Here is a 23,721-nt window from a genome sequence, read left to right as displayed (position 1 = left end):
CTGGAGTGGTCTGTTGCGCTTGGATCTGGGGAAGGGGTAGAAGACTCAGCTCACTGACAATGCTTATGTCATTCTCAATGTTGTGCAAGGTAGAATTACTTATGTTAGATGAAACTAACACCCCACCACCCACATTTTCAACAATCGTTGTGATAATACCATCTAGTCTATTGTCCGGGGATTTTGCGTGCGCTATGGGTCCTATAGAAGATCTTCGAACCCATTCTATTTCTTGGGATATGCGCCTTTCCAATGTCGTTATCTCATCAATCAGAAGAGAACCAGCTTTCGCAAAGTAAGTGTCCAAAGTACCTTTGTTTGTTCCAGCGGTCAATGTACTCTTACTCCTGGTTTCTCTGGTCGCCATGGTTCGTCGTTTATTTTATGCGTGTTTTTGAAACTCAGAATTTAATAGCAGGAGCAAGGGGGATGGCCGGGTTCCGGTCTCGTCCGTTCTCGAACGGCCTCAAACGGCCCGCCCTTTGCCCGGGCTTCGGACGGGCACGTCGCGTGAGGTGCGTAGGTAAATTAATTAAATAGTAGGAGTGGAGGGGAGGCGGGAAGAGTCCCAGGTGCGCTGGATCACCTTCGCGCACTGACGCCCTGGGACTCGCAGTCCCGCTCACTCAGTTCACGCTGGAAGCAGCCCTCCTCCGTTGGTTAAAAGTCACCAGTAATCCAGGCAGAGTTCCCTCAGGTCTCCAAATCGCCGTACGATTCAAAATGCGCCCAAGAACGGCAGCGAGCGGCCCCCGCGGAGCGGGGGCCGCGAGCCGTGATATGCTGCCAGGGGGAGGGGGGCGGGAAGAGTCCCAGGTGCGCTGGATCACCTTCGCGCACTGCCGCCTGGGACTCGCAGTCCCGCTCCCTCAGTTCAGGCTGGAAGCAGCCCTCCTCCGTTGGTTAAAAGTCACCAGTAATCCGGGCAGAGTTCCCTCAGGTCTCCAATTCGCCGTACGATTCAAAATGCGCCCAAGAACGGCAGCGAGTGGCACAAATAAACATGGCCATGTGGTCTCTGCCTCCAGAAACCCATTAAATATTTTAGTAAAACTCGAAGTATACCGTGAGATAACCCTCAAATTCCCCTACAGAGTTATCAAGTATTTAATACATGGGCAAGTGCACTCAACTAATTTTTTTTCAGTTTTGCAATGTGAATCTTTTTCCTACTGAATCTATCAGACAGTTAAAAATGCAAAGCCCCTTCTATGGTGGGTGTCCTGGAGTTCACAATCCAAAACCTCTTCCTACTGGTTTTATCAGATAGTTCACAATGCAAAACCTTTTGCTACTGCGTTTGAGAAACCCAGTTCGGGATTTCAGAGGGCAGTTGACAGCTACTGGACCCTAGCATTTTACCTCTGAAGCCCCTTTTATCACTTGAAGGTCAGGATTATGAGACAAAGCAGTCCGAGGCAGTCCAGTCTGCCAACTAGACTACCCTGCTCACCCTTATGAAGTTAATACCTATGCCGTTATACTGAACTTATATAGAAGTACTTCTCATAAAATATATACATCATTAAACGTTTACAATTTTGAGAACGTTTAATGACAGAGATCGTAGTGTTATGTTTATCAACTGAGGTGAATTATGGGTCTTGTAGTATTATGGCTGACCGGGGAACATACAGGGGAGGAGTTAGATTGAACGAGTTTAAAACGCCAACAGGTGTTCAGAGACGGGAACGTCAGTTTAAACAGACTAGGAATGAGACCACGGCACACGAGACAGGTATGAGGGGTGTTGTGTAAGATTAGAGTGAATAAGGGGTACAATATGTGTTGAAGTGGGGAAGCTTTAAGAACTATAATTGGGTAATCAGAAAAGGTAATCATCTCTTTTGAGTTGTATCACGAGCAGCTAGAGGGAAAATGCCGAGCGAAGTACTTTTTTGTAAATCAACGTGTAATTGAAAGTCTTGTGAAACTGCATAATTGTTGTTCGTATACGCATATGGTCTAACACTTCCATTTACATTTTTAGTGAATCCCTGATGAAGGGCTAAAAACGCGGCCCGAAATGCATTGGATATTACTCACTATCGAGGATTAACTATGTATAAATTCCTGCTGTAGAAATAGAAAGTCCGGTTGGACACGTCTACTGTCTTAGAATTCTATATACATAAATATGGCTTCTCATGCGACATAAAGAAATAGAGTAAAACAACTAGAACTTTGGAATCAAGTTGAATAAAAGTCATACAACGCGACTTCATTGTGGAACATTTATTGCAAAAGGCATTTCCAAGCAGTGCCTCTGGTGGGGGAGCAGAGTTTCGCTCCCAGAACTTGCCGTTGTTTGATCAAATTACGTCGCGAAAGGGCGGACCACGAATCCAGAATGCACGCACAGATTCAATTGAAATTGACAAGAATGAGTAAACCGGAGTGCACCCGACTTTTCTATTCTTTGATGAACTAATTTCAGCCCTTATCTGAGGTGGCACCCACGGTACATTGTTACGAAGGAAAACACAGATGAAATTGGACGGTCGCATGCTTAACCATTTCTCCTCCTAGGAGGGAGTCATTACAACCTTGAGGTGTACGGACATTGTGGAGGACACATAAGTAATCATGTATATTGTACACGCTTTTCTCTAACATACGTCTACAATTTTGAGAACGTTTAATGATGTATATATTTTATGAGAAGTACTTCTATATAAGTTCAGTATAACGGCATAGGTATCAACTTCATAAGGGTGGGCGAAGTAGTCTAGTTGACAGAGATCGTAGTGTTATGTTTATCAACTGAGGTGAATTATAGGTCTTGTAGTATTGTGGCTGACCGGGGAGAATACAGGAGAGGAGTTAGATTGAACGAGTTTAAAACGCCAACAGGTGTTCAGAGACGGGAACGTCAGTTTAAACAGACTAGGAATGAGGCCACGGCACATGAGACAGGTATGAGGGGTGTTGTGTAAGATTAGAGTGAATGAGGGGTACAATATGTGTTGAAGTGGGGAGGCTTTAAGAACTATAATTGGGTAATCAGAAAAGATAATCATCTCTTTTGAGTTGTATCACGAGCAGCTAGAGGGAAAATGCCGAGCGAAGTACTTTTTTGTAACTCAACGTGTAATTGAAAGTCTTGTGAAATTGCATAATTGTTGTTCGTATACGCATATGGTCTAACACTTCCATTTACATTTTTAGTGAATCCCTGATGAAGGCTAAAAACGCGGCCCGAAATGCATTGGATATTACTCACTATCGAGGATTAACTATGTATAAATTCCTGCTGTAGAAATAGAAAGTCCGGTTGGACACGTCTACTGTCTTAGAATTCTATATACATAAATATGGCTTCTCATGCAACATAAAGAAATGGAGTAAAGCAACTAGAACTTTGGAATCAAGTTGAATAAAAGTCATACAACGCGACTTCATTGTGGTACATTTATTGCAAAAGGCATTTCCAAGCAGTGCTTCTGGTGAGGGAGCAGAGTTTCGCTCCCAGAACTTGCCGTTGTTAAAGGTAGGACATGCCCTGGTGTGCATGGCATGTCTGGATAGTGAAATACTGCCAATTTAGTTTCTCACTACTGCAAGGCTACCTGTTCCCATAGGATAGAATTGGGAGTTTGCTTATAACACCTTATAAACATAACTACCCCTGGGAACAAGGTAGGAAAATTAAGTTTAGTATGCCTGAACTCATAATGTTAAAATGCATCTTTTAGTGGGGGTGATTTTTACATAATGTGTTTGCAAATACCACTTTTTGAAAGTAGGAATTTTCTTTCTTAGCTATCCAGTGTGCCTCTGCCATGATGTGTATTGACTGTCTGGCGATGATATTCCTGAAACAGCTGGTGGTGATATTCCTGAAACTTGGAGGTGGGGGAAAGGTAATAACCATCTTTAAAAACAGTAACCCTGCTATCCTCTCTAATTATAGACCCATCAGTTTGATTGACAACCTACAGAAGGTGTTTGCTAGACAAGTTTTAGATAAGCTCCAGACTAGATGGATGAAAAGATGATACTGTCGCCAGCCCAAGCTGGCTTCCGCGCAAAAATTAGCATGTGTGACCAAGCTTTTATATTTTCTCTGTTAGCATGGAAGTACGTGCTACTTAGGAAACAGTGGCTTTATGTAGCTTTCGTTGACCTGTGAGCTGCATTCGATTTGGTACCACGTAATCTACTGTGCAAGACTATGCTTGATCAAGGTGCCCCGGTTGACCTGGTGTCTGTACTTGTTAGATTGCATAAGGGCAATTATGCCCAGGTTAGGTGGGGGCAAATGGGGAACTGACAGGGAGGATTCTGATTGAATGTGAGGTGCGTCAGGGGTGTGTCCTCGTCCCCACATTGTTCTCTCTGTATATTAATGATGTGGCGAGTTGTCTATTGGATTGTAAAAATGACGCCCCTTCATTGAATAATGCAAAAGTACCCATTTTGTATTTGCAGATGATTCTTTATTAATATCCACTACTCCTTTGTGTTTACAAGTTTTATTGGATAAATTCCTGAGCTTCTGCAAGGAGAGGAGGCTGGAACTGAATACCACGAAAACAAAATTTATGGTGCTCGGTAAATCAAGCGGTGGCATACGACAGGTCAAGATCAAATATGAACCCCTGGATCGAGTACCAGATTTTGATTACTTGGGCATTGGCATAAATGAGTCACTTAGTTAGGAATATCAGCTGCGGAAGAGTTTTTTAACCTTATGTCAGAGATCGAAATCAATTTAAAGATTTTTTTAAAATCCTACACTCAACCCCTGTCCCCGGCTCTTGAAATAAACCGTGCAAAGGCCCAAAATGGAGCTCTGTATGGAGCAGAGATCCGGGCATTTAATCCTGTAAAACAGGTAACGATTTGTGAGACCAAATTCGCCAGGGCTTTGATCGCACTACCTGTCACACCACCACTTATTCCACTTTTTTGTGATCTTGGGCTAAAAAGAATTGGTGATCTGGCTGCCCTTAACCTATTGGTTCCGTCTATGTACTACCCCCCAACTAACTGAATATCCTAATTCTCTTCGGGAGGTATTGGCGCTCAACGGGGCTAAACAACTTCCCTGGTTCAACCACATTGCTAAATGGTGCAAGCTATTGAACCTAATGGGCTTATGGGAGTATCCAGAAAGGGCCACCAGTCGCGACATTTTGTTTCTCAAAGCTACTTACTGGAAGGTGGTGGGCGAGCACTACATAAATAACCCAACTAGCGGTCAGCGAACTACAATCTTCCTAATCATAAAATCTTGTTCCCTATTTGAACCGTTCCTTGACCTGATCTCGCCCTCACTCGCTAAAAGCTTGTACATCAGGTTTAGGTATGGTAATCTGTTGTTGAAATTTTCAGGGAAAGAGGTGAAGGGCCTAACTATAGAAACCTGCAGCTGCTGAAACCGAAGAACATATTTTGTTTGTTTGTCCCAAGTATAGGCAGGTACGTAGGAGATGGATTAGACCTATATGCCTTAACATGAGTATTAGGAAGTACCAGATTGCATTTATAATTTTAAAAACAGACACTTCTGGACCAATTGTGTTTTCTCTTAGTCGCTTTCTGTTATCTTTTTGGTTGATTCGTAAAAAATGTCTTTGCTAATCATGACACCATTTTGAATTTTTCTTACCTATCCTTTTATGATATATAAGTATCCCATACCCACAGCTGACTCAATGGTTTAGTTTTCATATGCTTGGTGACTGAATTGTGTACTTCACCTAGTATGATTAGATTATTGGTACATGTTTTATGTTCTTAAAATGATTCAAAATATTATCTGTATTTGAGATTGCAATGGTTTAATACTATTTTTAATTGTAGATATATATATGTTTTATTTCTCGTGTACTTTGATGGGTTTTTTTTTCTTCAAATGACCGAATAAAGACATTATGATGATGATGTTATGATGAGGACTGTCTGGCTTTGGAGTGACAGGGGCTGGGGATGTGCAGTGTCTCCAGAGAGTCTGGTTGAGTCAGGGCTTGGCTGAATAGACCTGGGTTGCATTTAGAGTAGGGGGAGGAGATTTCCTTTCACCTGAATGGGCCTTGGTCTGCCTTCCACAATGCTGTCTCCACCTCCAGCCAGGAAGCTGCACCAGAGAGGACAGAACTGGTTTTGACTGAGCACAGGGTTTCTCTGCCACCAGAAAACAAAGGATTTTGCTGTATAAATATTGGGGCCCAAGCCCCAGAACTTAAGATCACTTTTGGACTTAAAGAGAAACCTCTGCCAAGGAGAAGAGCTGGAGAAACTGGAGGCGGAGTACTGACCCTTTGCTGTGTGCTGTCTGGGGTTGGCCTGCAGTGGCTGTTTCTGCCAAGGAGAGGAACTGTGTGTGTATCCTGCTTGAGAAAGTATCTCCAAGGGCTTGAAAGGAAGCTTGCCCCTTGTACAAGAGTTCTCAGGAACAGCTAAGACCTCACCATCCTTCTGGGCACCATCTCTGGTTCTGTTGGTTTCACTCGCAACAGAAGAAAAGCGCAACCGACTCCGTCACTGAGTCCGTCGCAGACTCCGTGTCCTGAAGGCACCGCAGAGAGCACCGACTCGCTTGACAACGCAACCCTGGTCTCACCGACTCCGTCAACAATCCTGTGGGCACCCCACACTGCACCGCTTCGCTACACGCAACACAGATGTCACCGACTCCGTATCTGCCCGATTCAACCATCAACCAGTTCCATTACCGCACCGTGACCTGCCAGCACTGCATTGAGCACTGCTTCACCCTGCAACTCAAGTCTTGGTCTCACCGACTCAGTCAAAGAGCCGCTGCCTGCACCGAACCGTGAGGATACCGCACGCTGCAATGCTTCTATCTCACATCGCAACCGTGACGGCTACCCATGACCGGCTCGTACTATTGTGTTGGCCGAAACAAGAAAGGTACGGTCTCCGAGTCTGTTGACGCTTTAGCTAACCCGTACCGATGTGGTTGGCGGGAATTGTTACTCTGTTGTGTTCAATATCGTGGTAGCCCCCAAAGGAGCTACTAAGTTAGAGGAACTTTGTTTTCACGTTATTCCTGTAATTTAAAGGTTATTTTGCACAGTAACTATTTTTTGCAAGTATTGTATGTTGATTTTTGTCGTTTCTAGTCTTGTTGGTTTAGATAAAGTTTTGCTTATTTTTTCTAAACTGGTGTGGTGTCTATTTGTAGTGTTTTCACTGTGTTACTGTATGTATGTACAAATGCTTTACACACTGCCTCTGAGATAAGCCTGCTTGCTCGTGCCAAGCTACCAAGGTGGTGAGCAGGGGTTATTATATACATGTAACCCCCTTACCCTGACTAGGAAGAAGGGTATCTACTTGGACAAAGGTACCTACCTCTGCCTACTAGAGACCCCAATTTCTAATATATATATATATATATATATATATATATATATATATATATATATATATATATATATTCACTGAAAAAACCATAGATTTCAGGCCTTATATAGTTAGGAATTAGCATTTAGAAAAAACCTTTGAAATTCACTGAAAAAACCATAGGTTTCAGGAGTTATTCATCCAGTGAATGTGGTTTGCTTCGTTATTTAAATATGCATTATATATATAGCAATTTACATTGAAGAATGAGTGGATATATATAAATAAATATTTGGATGGAGGATTTAGTAGCAGTGTAATTGACTGTTTACTTGACCAATTTATAATTTCTCACTAAATATAGTGGATAGTGACTAAACTGTGTGAATATCTGTATCACTTTGTCAGTTGTTGTGTAAACTGATTCTACAGTTGGTTACTAGCTATATGAAAGTCAGTCAGTCAGTCAGTAAGAAAACGTTATTTGGTTAGTTACAACCTTAAAAGTATACCCTATACATAAAATTCTATAAAAACATAGGCAGGATCATATTAAAAACGTGGCAAATGTACATCACATTAAATAGCACTTTCCTTCATACTATATACAAATGTTCCCCTTTGGGTAATTAAGTCAAGTAATTTTCCATCAGCATCAAATCCTTTCCAAGAGGTTCCATGCCATAACGTTAACCTTTACATGCACAGCCTCATCCTGCCCCAAATGCGCAGGATACGATATTTACTCTGTACACTTAAGGAACGCCTTGACTTTGCTCATAAATTTCCCCACAGCACAAGCAATATCTAAATTCGTCATTTCAACTATAAGACTAGCAGCTTGCATCCTATTTCGGATCCTGTATTTTTTAAATATCGGGCATTAAATCTCTTTCCGTAGATCTAAAAACAACATACAATCTAAAAAAATATGTACAATATCACAATGGGTACCTAACGCACAGGTACAGGTCCCATTATTATTCAACATAAAATTTTTAACTCCATTATTCCCATAACAGGGGTTTATCCCCATTCGCACTTTCAGTACCTCACGTCTTAAATGGAAGCTTGGCAATCTGTCTAAATAGGGAAACTGTTGGTTAAGTTCCCAAGCCAGGGTCATATGCGATACCGAAACTTTCCGCGAAAGATACTCTCTGTCATATGTGTGGGACCTCACAGCACCCAGTGACCTCAGTTCATTCTTAGCTATACCTGGATGACCCAGTTGCGGGGATAGTTTTAAACCCAACAGTCCATAAGCTTCACTTAGTGCGGTTCTTGTTTCTTTCGCCCAGGACAGTTCACTATCAACGATTTCGCTTTTGCACCACTGGGAAATTTTTAGGTGAAAGTCTATATTAGTTATTGATTAGTTAACTGAGTATTTGTATGGGAGTGTGAAAGTGTGTGTGGTTCGGTGGGGGTGTGTGACTGTCCACCTGTCCACAGATGTGTGAATAGTTGATTCAGTAGATATATGAAGTTAAAACTACATGTCCCAACAGTTTGGGTGAGGGAATCTCTTTATGGGTGTGGTGATGAGCAAATATATTTCTCAAAGGTACAGGTCCAACAAACTAGAAAAATAAAAGGCAGTGTATGTGTCAGTTGTTGTATATAAATAAGTATACATAAGACAATGATTGTGTGAGTGACTGTATGGATAACTGTATACTTGTAATAATGATTTTATAATTCACTAAGTATGACTTACTATCTAAATGAATAGAAGAAGTGGTGTTTGTATAAGTGTTTTGCTAAGTAAATATGTAAGTATGATCCATTGTTTGCATAAGTGAGTAGGATGACTTCATATGTGAATAGGATGCGTGCTGTTGTTTAATGTCGATATAGATAAGTATTTTTGATAGTGTTCTATTGTTCATTGACAGCATGTATGAGTGAATCCATAGGTAAGTGATTAGATGTGTGTATACATCTATGAATCACTGAGTGGATTTTTAGATACTTGTATTGCTGTGACAATGGATTTAAATATGATACTCTGTATTTTACAAACAGTGATGAAAAATTGTAATAGTGTATGAAAAGGTGTATGTGATTGTCACGTGGATGATGTCATCAGTGATGTCATTTGAGATGTCATCAGTGATGTCACTGACCATGTCATGAATGATCTAATATGTGACATCATCAGCAGTGGATTGCGGGTGCGCGAAATATAGTTAGTACAACTAACTATATAGGACCAATTTCTTTGGTTTTGTATGAGTAAAATGTCCAGCTAACTATAACACCACTAAAACTTATAGTTTTTTGAGTGAATTTCAAAGGTTTTTTAAAAACGAATTCCTAACTATATAACTCCTGAAACCTATGTTTTTTTCAGTGAATTTCAAAGGTTTTTTTAAATGCTAATTCCTAACTATATAAGGCCTGAAATCTATGGTTTTTTCAGTGAATTTCAAAGGTTTTTTAAATGCTGATTACTAACTATATAAGGCCTGAAACCTATGTTTTTTTTAGTGAATTTCAAAGGTTTTTTAAATGCTTATTCCTAACTATATAAGGCCTGAAACCTATGGTTTTTTCAGTGAATTTCAAAGGTTTTTTAAATGCTAATTCCTAACTATATAAGGCCTGAAACCTATGGTTTTTTCAGTGTTTTAAAAAAAAAAAAAATTGATTGGTTAACTGGCTTATTAAGTTTATCTTAGTGAATACATATATTAGCGAGTAATGTTTAAATATTTAAATATATGCATGAGTGATGTAATATGTGACGTCATCAGCAGTGCATTGCAGACTTGCAAGTTATAGTGAGTCCAACTAACTATAACGTGGGAATTTCAATGGTTTTATGCGAGTAACATTTCCAGCTAACTATAACTGGTGTGAAACCTATGGTTTTTTCAGTGAATTTCAAAGGTTTTTTAAATGCTAATTCCTAACTATAACTGGTGTGTAACCTATGGTTTTTTCAGTGAATATATATATATATATAATGTATATGGCAAAATGAAACCCCTCATTTTGTTCCTTTTCAAATTAAATGTATTAAGTGTTACCACTTTATTCTAATCAAGATGACTTCAGGTGTGCCATACATTTGTCATAAGTAAGACTGTTAGCGTTCTAGTTGTTCTTTAGAACACTCTGGGACATTCTGTCATTGGGCTACATCTGGCTGATATTTGGGCTACATTTGGGCTCTTTTGTCTCTGGTGGCCATCTTGGGAGACTGCATATCAGAATTGTTTTTATGAAATATAAGAGGATTTGAGAAGTCACTCAAAATGTGCCCTAATTTTTCTTTCTTCAGCACTAATCATAATTTCTATGGCAAAATGAACCCACTCATTTTGTTACTTTGCAAATTAAATGTTTTAAGTGTTAACACTTTATTCCAATCAAGATGACTTCAGGTGTGCCATACTTTTGTCATAAGTAAGACTGTTAGCGCTCTAGTTGTTCTTTAGAACACTCTGGGACATTCTGTCATTGGGCTATAGTTGGGCTACATCTGGCTGATATTTGGGCTACATTTGTTTTTTTTTGTCTCTGGTGGCCATCTTTGGGCTACATTTGGGCTCTAACATATATATATAGCCCAATGTAGCCCAATATATATTTTTTCAAAGTTAATTTTCGTAAAAGCCACTGGAGCACATATCTTGAGACATAGCAAAGGCACATTGGGCTACCAGTCCCTACAATTTTGCCAAGTTTGGTGGAAAACCATTCAGCCGTTCGGGCTAAAAGTGAGTCCAACCGCCCTATGGAAATTAACATGGGGAAAACGCGTTTTGGGACCCCCCTTTTATCTCGGCCCCCGCTTGACGAATCCCACCCAAACTTTCAGGGAAGGAGCGGAGCGCCGCGAGGCAAAGTTAAGGAAAGATTTCAGGAAGATTCCTCAACCGGCGCCAAAGTTATTCCCAATAGAATGTTGCGATTTCCCAATGGAAAACAATCCTAACTATATATACCTACTGGCTATCGCCAGTAGGTAATATATATATATATATATATATATATATATATATATATATATATATATATATATATAATATACACACACAAATATATAACGACCTGCAAAGAGAATAGAGAGCTAGGGAATGAGCATTAAACCATCTTGGTTTTGACTTCCGAGGTAGGAGTAAACATAGTGAGGTTTAAAATAAAATAATGGGGCCGAGTATTATGACTGCAGGAGCACAAATGCCATCCACCATGGGTGGCGGGATAGAGCACCAGCCAAGACCCATATACACAGGCATTCTCTGGGTGGGAGCTGCTGAGCAAACCTAACTCCACTAAGAGGAGGCACTACAGGTATCATGGAATGATTGCTGGGTGTAAGTCAAAAGGTATGTTCACTAGCATGGAGGCTCATATACAGCCCCTTTGATAAGATCAACTACATATGGCATAGAGCAGCACAATAATCTAGCCTGTGTGAGAAGTTCTTGAGGCATGAATCTGAGGATACTTTAACTTTACATTGAAGCTGTGTGGGTGGAATATCCTGGTGTTGGCAATCTATTTAGATTTAAATTTCTCTCCTTGCAGTTTGCAGGGGCGGCTGCCATTAAAAGGCAAGATAGGCATCGCCCTGCCACCCTATTGGAGAAAGAAGAGGATGAAAGAGAACACAGCGCAGCTGAAATTAAAGATCATTAGCTGCTCCGTTACAAACCAGTTTGATCTTGGTTATTTTTTAGGGAGTAGGGGTGAGGGGTTGAAAGAATGTCCTGAGGCCTACCGTGCATGTGTAGGCTGGTCGAGGTCTTTCTCGTCCTGGAGGCTTGAGCCAGGGCTGCGACGAAATCGTTTTAGGCGTGGTCAGTGTGCCGTTCCAAGTGTAGATTTCTTTTTTGGGCGTTGTTGTAATGGCCCCGGGCGTGTTTAGAGAAGTGCCATTAACCTAAATGACCAGGGGTGGCGCAGTCCGGTCGAGCGAATGATAGAGGGGGTGTCAATGACCTTGCGACCCCACTGTTTTTGCTAAGGGAAAATCACCGAAGTTCACTGTGTACTATTGTGCACACTGGAGGAGAGAACCCAGCAGTATTTTACCCTAGTCATAAGTGAACAGCAGCAAGTCAGCTCGGTTTTATTTGACCTGCGATCAGGTGCCCTGGCCAACCAGGCTTTCCCCCCTCCCAAGAGAGGGAAATCACATCAGCTTTGCTGTGGGCTGCTCCTTGCTGTGGGCTGCTGCCTACCGTGGACTCGAGTTTGAAGCCCAAGTGGAGGAAGGGACCCCAGCAGAAATGTGCTTGCCGGAACAGAAGGCATGTCAGACTTCATGCTTGGAATGCGTTGTGCCGCTTCAGAATCCACTACTAAATGCTGCCACCTCAGTTACTTTATTCATAGATTACTTAGAAATTAACTATAATTGGAAATGGAATTGTTCTGATGTACTGGAAATCATACAGACCCACCGTCTGGAAGGCTGCAACTAAAGTTTAATTGCATGGTGTCATCAAGACATTATACCACTAGTTTGGACCGACCATCACGCTGTGACATTTGAAATATTATTAAACTCGCCTACGTATACAACTCTCACTACTCGATCTGGAACGTTTAAATCATGGAAAGACATAAATCAACAAACTACTTGCGGAAACACTGTTATCCTCCCAACCAGTTACCTCCAAAGGCGCTAACATTGCTGCCAATGATTATACCCACTGGCTGACTACAGCTCTGGATAAATTAGTCCCTATAAAATCCATTTCTAAAAATCGTACTCTTCCCTCTGCTCCCTGGTTCACTAATGCCCTCAGACTCCAAAAACAGAAATGTCGAAATCGAAAACGACACTGGAGAAAGGCCTACACTATAGAGGACAAACTTCTCTATAAAAAAGAACTCACAAACTATTAAAAAAAAATGATCTTGCAAGAAAAGAGTGCCTACTACTCTGCGCAAATCGAGCAAGCGAAACATTCTAACAAACAACTATATCAGGTGGTAACCAAACTCTCAAAGTTACCCCCTCAATCATTGCCCATCCCCTCCCAATCATTCTGTAACAACCTTGCGAGTATGTTTCATGACAAAGGTAATAACATCTATACCAACTTTTCCTATGAGAAGATAGACCATCTAAGTTCTTCCCAAATGATCTCCTCTAAACCTGCTCAGCCTATTTTTGATCAGTTTTTACCAATTAACATAGACAAAGTCTCCAGGATCATGACTACCATCAAATCAGGCTCTCCCTATGACCCCTGCCCTCCCTCAATCCTACTCTCAATAGTCAACACAGTAGCTCCCCAACTTACAGAAATTTTTTATTTCATGTTTTCCACAGGGGTCTATCCCGTCATCTGGAAAGACACCGTTCTTAAACCTCTTTTGAAAAAACCCCACCTTGATGCTGCAGACCCCAATAATTATAGGCCTATTGCCAGTCTGCCTTATGCAGCAAAACTAGTAGAAAAACTGATGAACAAACAACTATCACAGTACATTGAAGACCACCTCCTATTAGACGATACCCAGTTTGGCTTTCATAAACACCACAGCACCGAGACAGCACTTATCAAGGCCACAGACGAGATAAGAACAATCCTAGATCAACGAGGGACGGCAGAACTTATCCTGCTCGACCTGTCTGCGGCCTTTGACACAGTCGATCATAACATTCTGATCGACCGTGTCAATGCTATAGGTGTTCGGAACAAGGCCAAGGAGCTTCTCACCTCCTTTCTCTCCAACCGCACACAAATGGTGCAATTGGGAAATTTCAGCTCTGCCAGGATGACACTTTCCTGTGGCGTCCCCCAAGGCTCATCCCTAAGTCCAACGCTATTTAATGTCTACGTAACAGATCTAGCTAGGGTTATCAAGGACTTTGGGATGAGCCTAACATCTTATGCAGATGATACCCAATTGATACTAGCCATAAAAAACAACGGAGATAAAATTGCGGCTAATTTTCAACATGGAATGGTGTCTATCAGCAACTGGATGACGACCAACTGTCTTAAGTTAAACTCTAATAAAACAGAGGTAATGATCTTCAGAAATCTGTCCCCCGATTGGCCAGGAGCATGGTGGTCCAATGAATTAGGCTCCCCGCCTATACCAACAACTAAAGTTAAAAATCTGGGAGTACTACTAGATGACAAATTAACATTTGCTACTCACGCAAACTCCATAGTTTCAACTGCCTTCTACAAACTTAAATCTATCAAAAAGATTCTTCCGTTTCTCCCCCCCGACTCAGGTAAAACATTAGTTACGGCTTTTGTTATGTCAACCCTGGACTATTGCAACTGACTCTTTATTAACGCTCAACAGAAAGTCATTCGTAAACTACAGTCTGTGCAAAATGCTGCTGCTAGAATGCTCTCTGGGACCCCAAAATTTAAATCCATTACCCAAGTGATTAAAAATTACCACTGGCTGGCGGTAAATAATCAAATTAAATTTAATACACTTTGCATAGCTTATAAAGCCTCCCGTACGCTAGGCCCCCGCTTTCTCATCAACTGTTTGGCATTCTACGCCCCCAATCGAACACTACGCTCCATGAATGCCCTGTTGATGACCGTGCCCCGAACCAAAACAGCTTCATGGGGTGACCGCCGCTTCATTGTTGCCACATCTAAACTTTGGAACTCACTTGATGCGGACATTAGATCTTGCCCTACTCTTACTCTCTTTAGAAGGAAATTAAAGACCTGGCTTTTCAACCAATAAAGCTTTATCATCTTCCCCTTCTGAGTAGTCATTATCTAGCGCCGAGACGCCTTCGGGCAATTGCTTGCGCTTAATAAATTTCATTAATAAATAATAAATAAATAAATAATAAACTCTCCGTGAAAGTGTGGTCATAGTGTGAGGCGAAGTGTAGCTGTCCATTGTTGTTACATGCATGTAGGCGAATGTGCATAAGCAGCCCTGTGCAGGGTTTGCTTAGTTCTTATACTGGACTTGCAGAAATGTCAGGATGACTAGTTGGATAACACTCCTGCTTCAGTCTCTGTTTGAAGCAACAATACGTAGACATAGGTGCAATCAGTCATATATGGGACAATCCAATGCAGCATCAGAGATTTCCAAGGGGAAGTGTGTCTGCGTTTCTTTTTTTTTTTTTTTTTTTTTTAGATCACCTATATTTTTCAAACAGATTCCTTCACAGGCAATTAGGTCCCTTGGGGTTTAAGAGAATGTCAAGCTTGATTAAATAACCAATCACTTATCAGATTTTGTTCCTAACTACTGTAACAATTACAAAGCGTTTTCTTGAATGTAGGTAGGAAAAGGACGTAAAGTGAAGCCACAAAATGATCACTTATAATTGGCTCTCATTTGGGTAGTTGGGCAATGGCATCTTAATTTGACGCGCAAATCCAAATGCCACATAAGCACCTGGTGGTAAACAGTGCTGCCAAAATATAGGCTTGTCCTTCCGCACCACTTGCAACCTTTCTTGCACCAATCAAGCTGTAGTTGAAGGCAGCTAAAAGTGGGTAAATGTATGTAATCATAGTTTTATAGTGCAAACATTGCTGGGCAGTAACAGTGTCATACATTAAATAGAGATTTACACATTTCACATACTTACAATTAAGGTACAATGAGATTAGTATCTGATGTACGAAAATGTAAGTGACAAATGAAGTGTACAAATTGCACACCAACTTTTTGCAACCTGCATATAATTTTGCGATGCAACTGCTGTGCCGTGCAACCATATGACAAGATGAAAAAATGTAAATGTAGTAAAACCTTCATGTTTGAGGGTACTTGCAAACCCCTGTTCCTGGCTGTAAGGGATGGTTGTCCACCATCCATGCATTTGAATTCTCTGGCAGAAACATTAAAAAAAATATATATATAGTTATATTAATAATAAAACCAGCCTCTGCCTCTTAAAGGGACAGGTGCTATTTAAAAAAAGGGGGTTTTGACAAAGAAGACAGAGGCAGGCATGCAGTGGTCCTCTGATACCTGTATTCTCTCCCCTGTCCACCTTTCCGCCTCCCACAAGCCCCTGAAGCCTCTCTCATACCATTAGGCCATCAACCAGCAGCTCACCGAATTCCTGGAACAAAACCACCTACTGGGTATCTCGCAATCAGGATTCCATGTCAACCATAGAATTGAGACCATGATAATTGCCGCCACAGATGACATCAGAACACTCCTCGACCATAGAGAAACTGTGGCACTTATTCTCCTCGACCTCTCCGCGGTGTTCAACACCGTCTCTCATAACAGACTCCACAACACAGGCATACAGCAAGACGCCCTCAAGTGGATCACCTCCACCCTTACATGACGCACACAGAGCATCAGACTGCCTCCCTTCACCTCTGCAACCATAGACATCAAAAGCGGCATACCACAAGGATCATCCCTCAGCCCCACTCTGACAAAACTGAAGTACTGATCTCTGGGAAGACCACCTCCGCATGGGACCACAGCTGGCGGCCTGCAGAACTCGGATCTAAACCCACTCCGACCGACCATGCACGCAACCGTGGCATTATCCTAGACAGCTAGCTGAACATGAAACGACAAGTCAACGCAGTCACCTCCTCCTGCTTCCACACACTTCACATGCTCTGCAGAATCTTCAGATGGATCGCAACCAACACCAGAAAGGCCGTTACTCGGGCCCTCGTCACCAACCGCATCGACTAGGGCAACGCCTTCTATGTCATCATCTCCACCCAGCTCATCAGAAGACTCCAGACCATACAGAACGCTGTAGCCAGACTCATCCTGGACCTCTCCACTAGCTCCCCATGCAGAGCTGCGACCAGCTGAGCACCGCGCTGCGAGGGGCAGAGCAGAGTGGCTGCAAACGCTAAGACACCCCGCCGCTAGAGACAGTCGGAAAGCTGCCGAGTTGTGGACCGGGCCCCTAGCTTTCGTCGCTGCTGAGGCTGGTAGCGGGCAGTAGCGGCGAAGGCAGCCAGCACTAGCACAAACGATGAATGACGGGTGAAGCCCCTGTGACTCCCGTTGATCTTGCTGACGGTTGGAGGCGGATCTCTGAGCGAGGAGCCAGGAGTTAGGAGTCGGGTCATCAATAATTACCGCTAATGACCCGACATCGGCATTGGATGCGGCAGCAGCTGCGGAGAAGCAGTCGCAGTGTGGGTAAGGTAAAGGCAGAGAGCATAGACGCGATTAGCACTGACCGCGAAGAGCTGTGCCCAGGTGCGCTGCGGAGGCAGCCCACATATGTTGGGTGTGGCCTGCAGCGCCAGTATGCCCTGCTCTCCTGCTTCTTCAGCGATGGCTTACCCTTGCCTTACCTTGCCTCGTCTTCTTTTTCCGCACCGCACTCAGCTGCCAAGCCTTGAACCTCTGTACCTCGGTTACCCATCCCCATCAGGGGAGGGTCCCCACAAGGACTCCTGAAGGCCGTTGAGGCTTGCACATCTAATACCACCAGCAGCATTGTCCCTGATGCCTCAACCATTGCTGCTAGGACTACCATAGCAGTAATAGCAGTACAGTATTCGATAGTCCCACTCCCAGGGCTCAGGACTCAGTTAGGAGTCTAGTCAGCTAGCCAGAGAGAATTAGCCAGGGAGAATTAGGAGGTAAGACCTAGACCCGGGGGCCTACCTGGGGGCCAAGCGAATAACTCTGTGAGTAACCTTGTCGGGATCTGTAGAGTGGAAAATATTAAGAAATTGAGCACCAAATACTAAAACAATAAAAAAAAAAGGAGTAATCAGATCAGGCAAAGTTAGGCAACCCTTGCTTGAGCTGAAAAGTAAGTTTAAAAAAAATGGAAACTTGAACTGAAAGCGACCTTGCAATCGACTATGACCCAAGATCAAAACCATATTGCCCACACTGCATACAGGGAGCACAACGACAAGGCCACCTTAAGTACAATTGCAACCGCAACTGCAACTGCGAATGTAAATACAAATGTAAATACAAATGTAAAAACAATGGCAAATGTTCTCACATCGCCTGGGCGGAGTACTTCCCTAAGTCCACCTGTGGAGAGGCAACTGGTGTACAAAGCTCATGGCCTGGCGTCAACTGACACGCTGATTCCAGCTGATAGTGCACAGTCACTGAGTCCCCCTCCCCCTCCCATTGCCCCTTCAATTGTCATTGGCACCATAGATATCGCAGTTAACATCGCCTTTTACATCGCCAAAGGACTTAAATTCCCTCATAAGCATTGAATAAAGTCTGTGACGAAAGGAAAGTGCACCTATCAGACAAAGATATATACAAAATGTTCTTTCTTGAAGGACCCTGGAACAGGCATTTACTCCGAGACTGGGAACATAAAGGGGCTGCAAACACCACTCTTATCAAGTAAAACTAACTGCAGCCCTCTCCATATCAATCCAGTTGAGTCATCACTGTTCCTAAGAGCTAGTTGTCAACTACCCCTTGGGGGAAACAACCTCAATGTCAACCGGAATTAGAGGAACTGGGGACTCTATTAATCCGGCAGGCAGAGGAGCAGATAGTCAAAGCTGGGTTAAATCTGGCTCGCCCTGCACTGTAAAAAACAGTGCAAACAACAGTTTGTTGAGTCCGCCGAAAGTGGGTAAATCTTCTGAGCTGGAGAAACACTCTCATTCAGCCAGTCGTGTTGAGGCAAATTTAAGTCAAACCAATATGCCTCGCACAGATTGTTTAGATCTACCAGTTACAATTAAGGTACAGGACAGCCGGGACGAAAAAACACAAGATTTATTTCCTCAACTAAATAATAGTTCTCCTATTCAAATGAAATCAATGCAAACAACCCAGGCAGATACCTGGGAGCATATAGCTACACATAACAGCTCAATTGTAAATACGCCCCCAGTGCGTCGCACACTGTTACCTTATGATAACTCTCATTCTTTGTACAATGATATGACCTTTATAGACACACAAGAATGGGAAGAATGAGTTGCTTCCTACAACCTAATACCAGCCCACTCGTATTCACCTATGGAAGCAAACAACCTCCCAAGACTGGAGAAAAGCAACAACACTGGAAGTTCATTTCCAAAATCAATATGGATAACAATTTTAAACCACTTGCAAAATTCAGCTGTAGCTTTACAATTTCAATCTCATTAAATGGACTTGCAGCTTACTGTTCTTCAAACAATGGCCAACTCCATTTCAGGAATTGACTGGAAGATATCAGAACTTAATGTCCTCATTAAGACTAACAGGCGCCCCAGGCCCAAATGGCATTCCACCAATGCTATATAAAACAGATGCGGAATTTTGGAGTGTAGCATTAGCACCAGTTTTCAAAGATATAAAGGATACCTTGACACTACCAGAGTCCTGGTCTGGATCTAGAATAAGCCCAATTTTCAAACAGGGCGACAGGAAACTCCCAAACCACTATTGGCTCATTGCCCTTATAGATGTGGAGGCTAAGTGTTTTGCAGGAACCATACTGGAGGAGCTAACATCATGGGCATCTGAAAATTCCATCATCCCAATTAATCAAACAGGCTTCTGCCGGGGTCAAGGGACAACAACAAACATCATGGCACTGACCCTCTTGATGGCTGCAGCAAGAGAGGCTAAATCTCCCCTATTCATTTTCTTCATTGACTACACTGCCGCTTTTGATCACGTCGATCGTAACAAGCTCTGGCAGAAATTGGAGAATACCTAAATGGCTTTTGGACCAGTTGAAACTACTGCACACAAACACCTGGATTAAGGTTAAATTAGAAGCAGGAATGCAACGCTCCAAACCCATCCAGACAACAAAAGGACTAAAGCAGGGTTGCATTCTAGCTCCGCTTTTATTAAAAATTTCCCTTGCAGATTTGCGAAGAGAACTCGATAATTGTCCCGGTCATGCACCAAATCTGGGGAAAATACCGCTGTCTAATCGGTAGTAAGCGGACAACTTGGTATTGATAAGCCGGACTTCCATTGGCCTCCAACATATTTTGAATGTAACTCACTCCTTTTCAGAAAGGAATTGCTTGCAAATACATTTGTCTAAATCCAAAGTCATGGCAGTAAACTATCAGAAAAAGAGGAAGATCAATTGGTACCTAAATGGACAAGGGCTGGACTTGGTAACTACTTACAACTACCTAGGAGTAATTTTGGACCATAAGAACTCGTTCAAACCCCAATTGGAGTCCTTTTGAGTGATGGGAAGTGTGACTTATTTGGCGATAAAATCTTTAACGGTCAAACTTCCCGACTTAACGCTTGACCCCTTGCTCCAGGTTTTGCGAGCAAAGCTACAGCCGACCCTCACATATGGGAGTGAACCCCTTCAAGGAAAGGATGCTGCACTATTGGATATAGTGACAGCCAATTCATATAGGGCAATTTTTTATTTGCAAAGATATGTTTCTCCAGCGCAAATTCGGCTAGAATTTGGCCTTTTAAAACAAACACTGGAAAGAATGGGGGTGTATGTCATTAGTGGGCATACGATTCGCAGCGCCGAGGCTGGTTCCTTAAAATCCAATCTATGGGAAGAGTTGCTCGGACATCGAAAATCTTCAGCCAGAGATTATCTATTTGATTCAAATATCACTCAATTTTTTTTTCTTCCTAGTATTTTTTTCCAATTAACTTGAACCCTCGAGCCTCTTGTCTCCTGTTTCATGTTTGTTCCCAATGGAACTCTCACGCCACATGGCACTGGTTACCTCTCTAGGTCCTCTTTTGCGTAGTTTGTTCCCATCCATAGACATAGGTCCTTGTTGCTTGCCCTTTTTTAAACTATTTTTCATTGCCTATTTCGAACTGAGAAATGGCCTTTCAAAGCGTACATTTCAAAATGACAAGTTCGTAGTGCTGATGTAATACCTTTCTTTCAACTTATTAGACGTCTACACATAAGGAAGAAATAGTTACACATGTGAGTGATCATAATATGTATTTTACACAGCACCTGGTAAACAAAATATAACGCTTTATGTGCCACGGTGATACAGTTAGCCTCTTCAACCTTACCTCTGGCTGCACAGGGGAGTCCACCGAGGGCAGCAGGTCGAGCATGGCAAGCATCGCACCAGGGTGGATAATGACATTGTCTAAACTCTGGGAAGGTGGCGTATGCTGCCGCACATCCAGGACATTCTTGGGTATATGTACAGAGGAAGGTGCGACAGAATGGTAGGCGTGCCTGGAAAAGAAAAAAATGGATAAAGTAAATAATACTTTTCATTAATACACGGAATATGAGATTAATATAGTAAAATGTTTCGCCATTTGTATTTGAAAAAAGAACAGAAAAACCTACGAAAAGGTTTCAGTACCGATGTCCGCCTCCCCCTCCTCTCTGGAACTCACTCATGATTTGGCAAAACCGTGAAATACTCCCCACTCTATACGCTCTCCATACAAGCATAATAAGTGTGATCCTCACTAGGGTATCCAAATGTAACATTACTTCGAAAAATGTGAGATTCATCACAACGATATTTCAATATTTTGAATAATCAGAAATAAGTGTCAAAAGGAGACCCTCCCTCCAATCAGAAAACAAGAACGATTACAGGTATGGTATTTTAATTGTAGAAAACAGCTTCCCACGGTTACATATTATGGACACTTTCTGCCACCCTCTGACAGGGGTAGAAATGGCACATCAGACGATAAATGGGACAAAGGTATTTTTTGCCTGGAGTCTCACCGGACAATTGCTTTTTCTTGGACTTTCATATCTATTTTGCCTAGACAGAAAGGATACACTCCCCATGACGAAGATAGCATTTGCATATTCTGCACAAAAAGAGTTCCTATGAAAGCAAGGACCTGCTATATTGCAGAGATGCAATGAAAAAGGGCATCTCAGTCCACACACCGACTGCGGGATTCCTTTCCCCCAAGTGAGGCACAAGGGTTAATCTGCCTCTGCATTCCTTAACAAGAATGAGGTTACAGATGTTGTGACAGCAAGCTTCAATTTCTCCACTATGGCCAACTCACAAAAAACAAAGTTGTGCCCTCCTTGTTTTTCAGGGACATCAAAGGCTGCATTGTTTGCAGCATACACTAATGTCCGCTCCTGCTAGAGCAGGACAATTAGAAGCCATAGCCTAAAAAGATGGCATTCAGCACCTTGATAATGAACTCGTTGTCCTCCACAGATCATGACGCCTCTGTCCACTCACCTCATAAAGCAGGCCCTTGGTCTTAAGCCAAGTGTGGGTTTTCTTTGTGTTTCACATGGCCATCCCAGTGGAGTGGATTACCAGTCATGCTTATCTGAACCTCCCACCCCCAAACTTAAATGTGTACATTCTGAATCCAGATACTGGGAGCAGAAATTCACACTGCCCTCACACAGTCTGGCTTTAGATTTAGTTTGGCGTGCAAAGAAATTCATCTATTGGTCCTGTGAAATGACCAGCCTGGTATTTTGAATACGGCCACTAGCAGAGACCAAGACACACTAGTGCTCCAACCAGCACTGTTGAAACTGAGGTTCTAGTTGGAGTACAGGGATAAGAAGGCTGATAATGGGAAAACGTAAGTCTGATAAAAATGTCCAGAACTGTACAGGCTGGATAAGGCGCCTGTATTCTCTGAGTCCAAATATACCGGTCATATATTTAAGATCGACAACGCTACTACCAACAAACCTGGTTGGAGAAGGCCAAGTGTTCTAAATCTCATCCTAACAAGAATTTACCCATAAAACCTCAAATATACATGCTGGGTGCTAGAATATTGATTATGATGGTGAGGACTGAAGACCAGCTGTGCAGTGGGGAATATCTAGTCCCCGAATGTGAATCAAGTATTTATTTTCCATAGGACTTATCAAGATATGTTGCATTCATATCACCCATACTTTAATGAAGAGTAACTTTAATTTAGAACAAGCATATTTCTAGATAAAACCGGACTTGACAACTCCCTAGATATTATATAAAAGGTACACAAGTGCTAGAAATGTTAAAATAAGAGGTTTGACCTGTGTTTATCTGGCATGTATAAAACCCAACAGAGAAGTTCTACTTTTTCCCCCCCAATCCACCGATTATTTCCTAAATTAATTTTTCTTTTAATTTCCAAAGACATGTTTGAACGAGTTATTAATTGCTGCCAACATGTGCTGCACACAAACGAGTGTTTTTCTAATGCTTACTATAATTGTAATAAGTATTTCAGAGAATAGAATGGCCTTTGTGACCTTAAATATAGGCCAGGAACACAGGTAGCAGCTTAACCACTTGGATAAAACTTTAAATGGAACTCACCATGAACTATATGGAGCGCCATAAACACAGTTTTCTTTCCTGGTATACCTCTCGAAACAATACAAGCAAACATTTAAGATAGACTAGCTTGTGCCAAATGCGTATGCTGCATTAGGTACTTTTCCAACGCTCAATCAAAAAAATTAAGCATGTAAGGGCACTGTACTCTGTGGTTAGATCCAACATGAATCCTTCACTCCCCAAAAAACTGATGGCATCGCAACAGCAACCA

General features: G+C 42.2%; 1 protein-coding gene across 3 annotated transcripts in view; it reads right to left on the bottom strand.

Moving 5' to 3' along the window:
* WDFY3 (WD repeat and FYVE domain containing 3) overlaps positions 1 to 23,721 on the bottom strand; it is a 1,930,620-nt gene that overhangs the window by 1,220,498 nt on the left and 686,401 nt on the right. For all 3 annotated transcript variants that reach the window (XM_078676292.1, XM_078676293.1, XM_078676294.1), the window contains one exon: positions 21,235 to 21,406. In XM_078676292.1, coding sequence (XP_078532418.1) covers positions 21,235 to 21,406 — 172 coding nt within the window. The remainder of the gene's footprint in view (positions 1 to 21,234; positions 21,407 to 23,721) is intronic.

Source organism: Lissotriton helveticus, chromosome 2_1 (genome assembly GCF_964261635.1).
Source record: "Lissotriton helveticus chromosome 2_1, aLisHel1.1, whole genome shotgun sequence".
NCBI lineage: Eukaryota > Metazoa > Chordata > Amphibia > Caudata > Salamandridae > Lissotriton > Lissotriton helveticus.
Note: the sequence above shows the minus strand (reverse complement) of the source record. Positions and strands in the feature narration are given on the sequence as shown.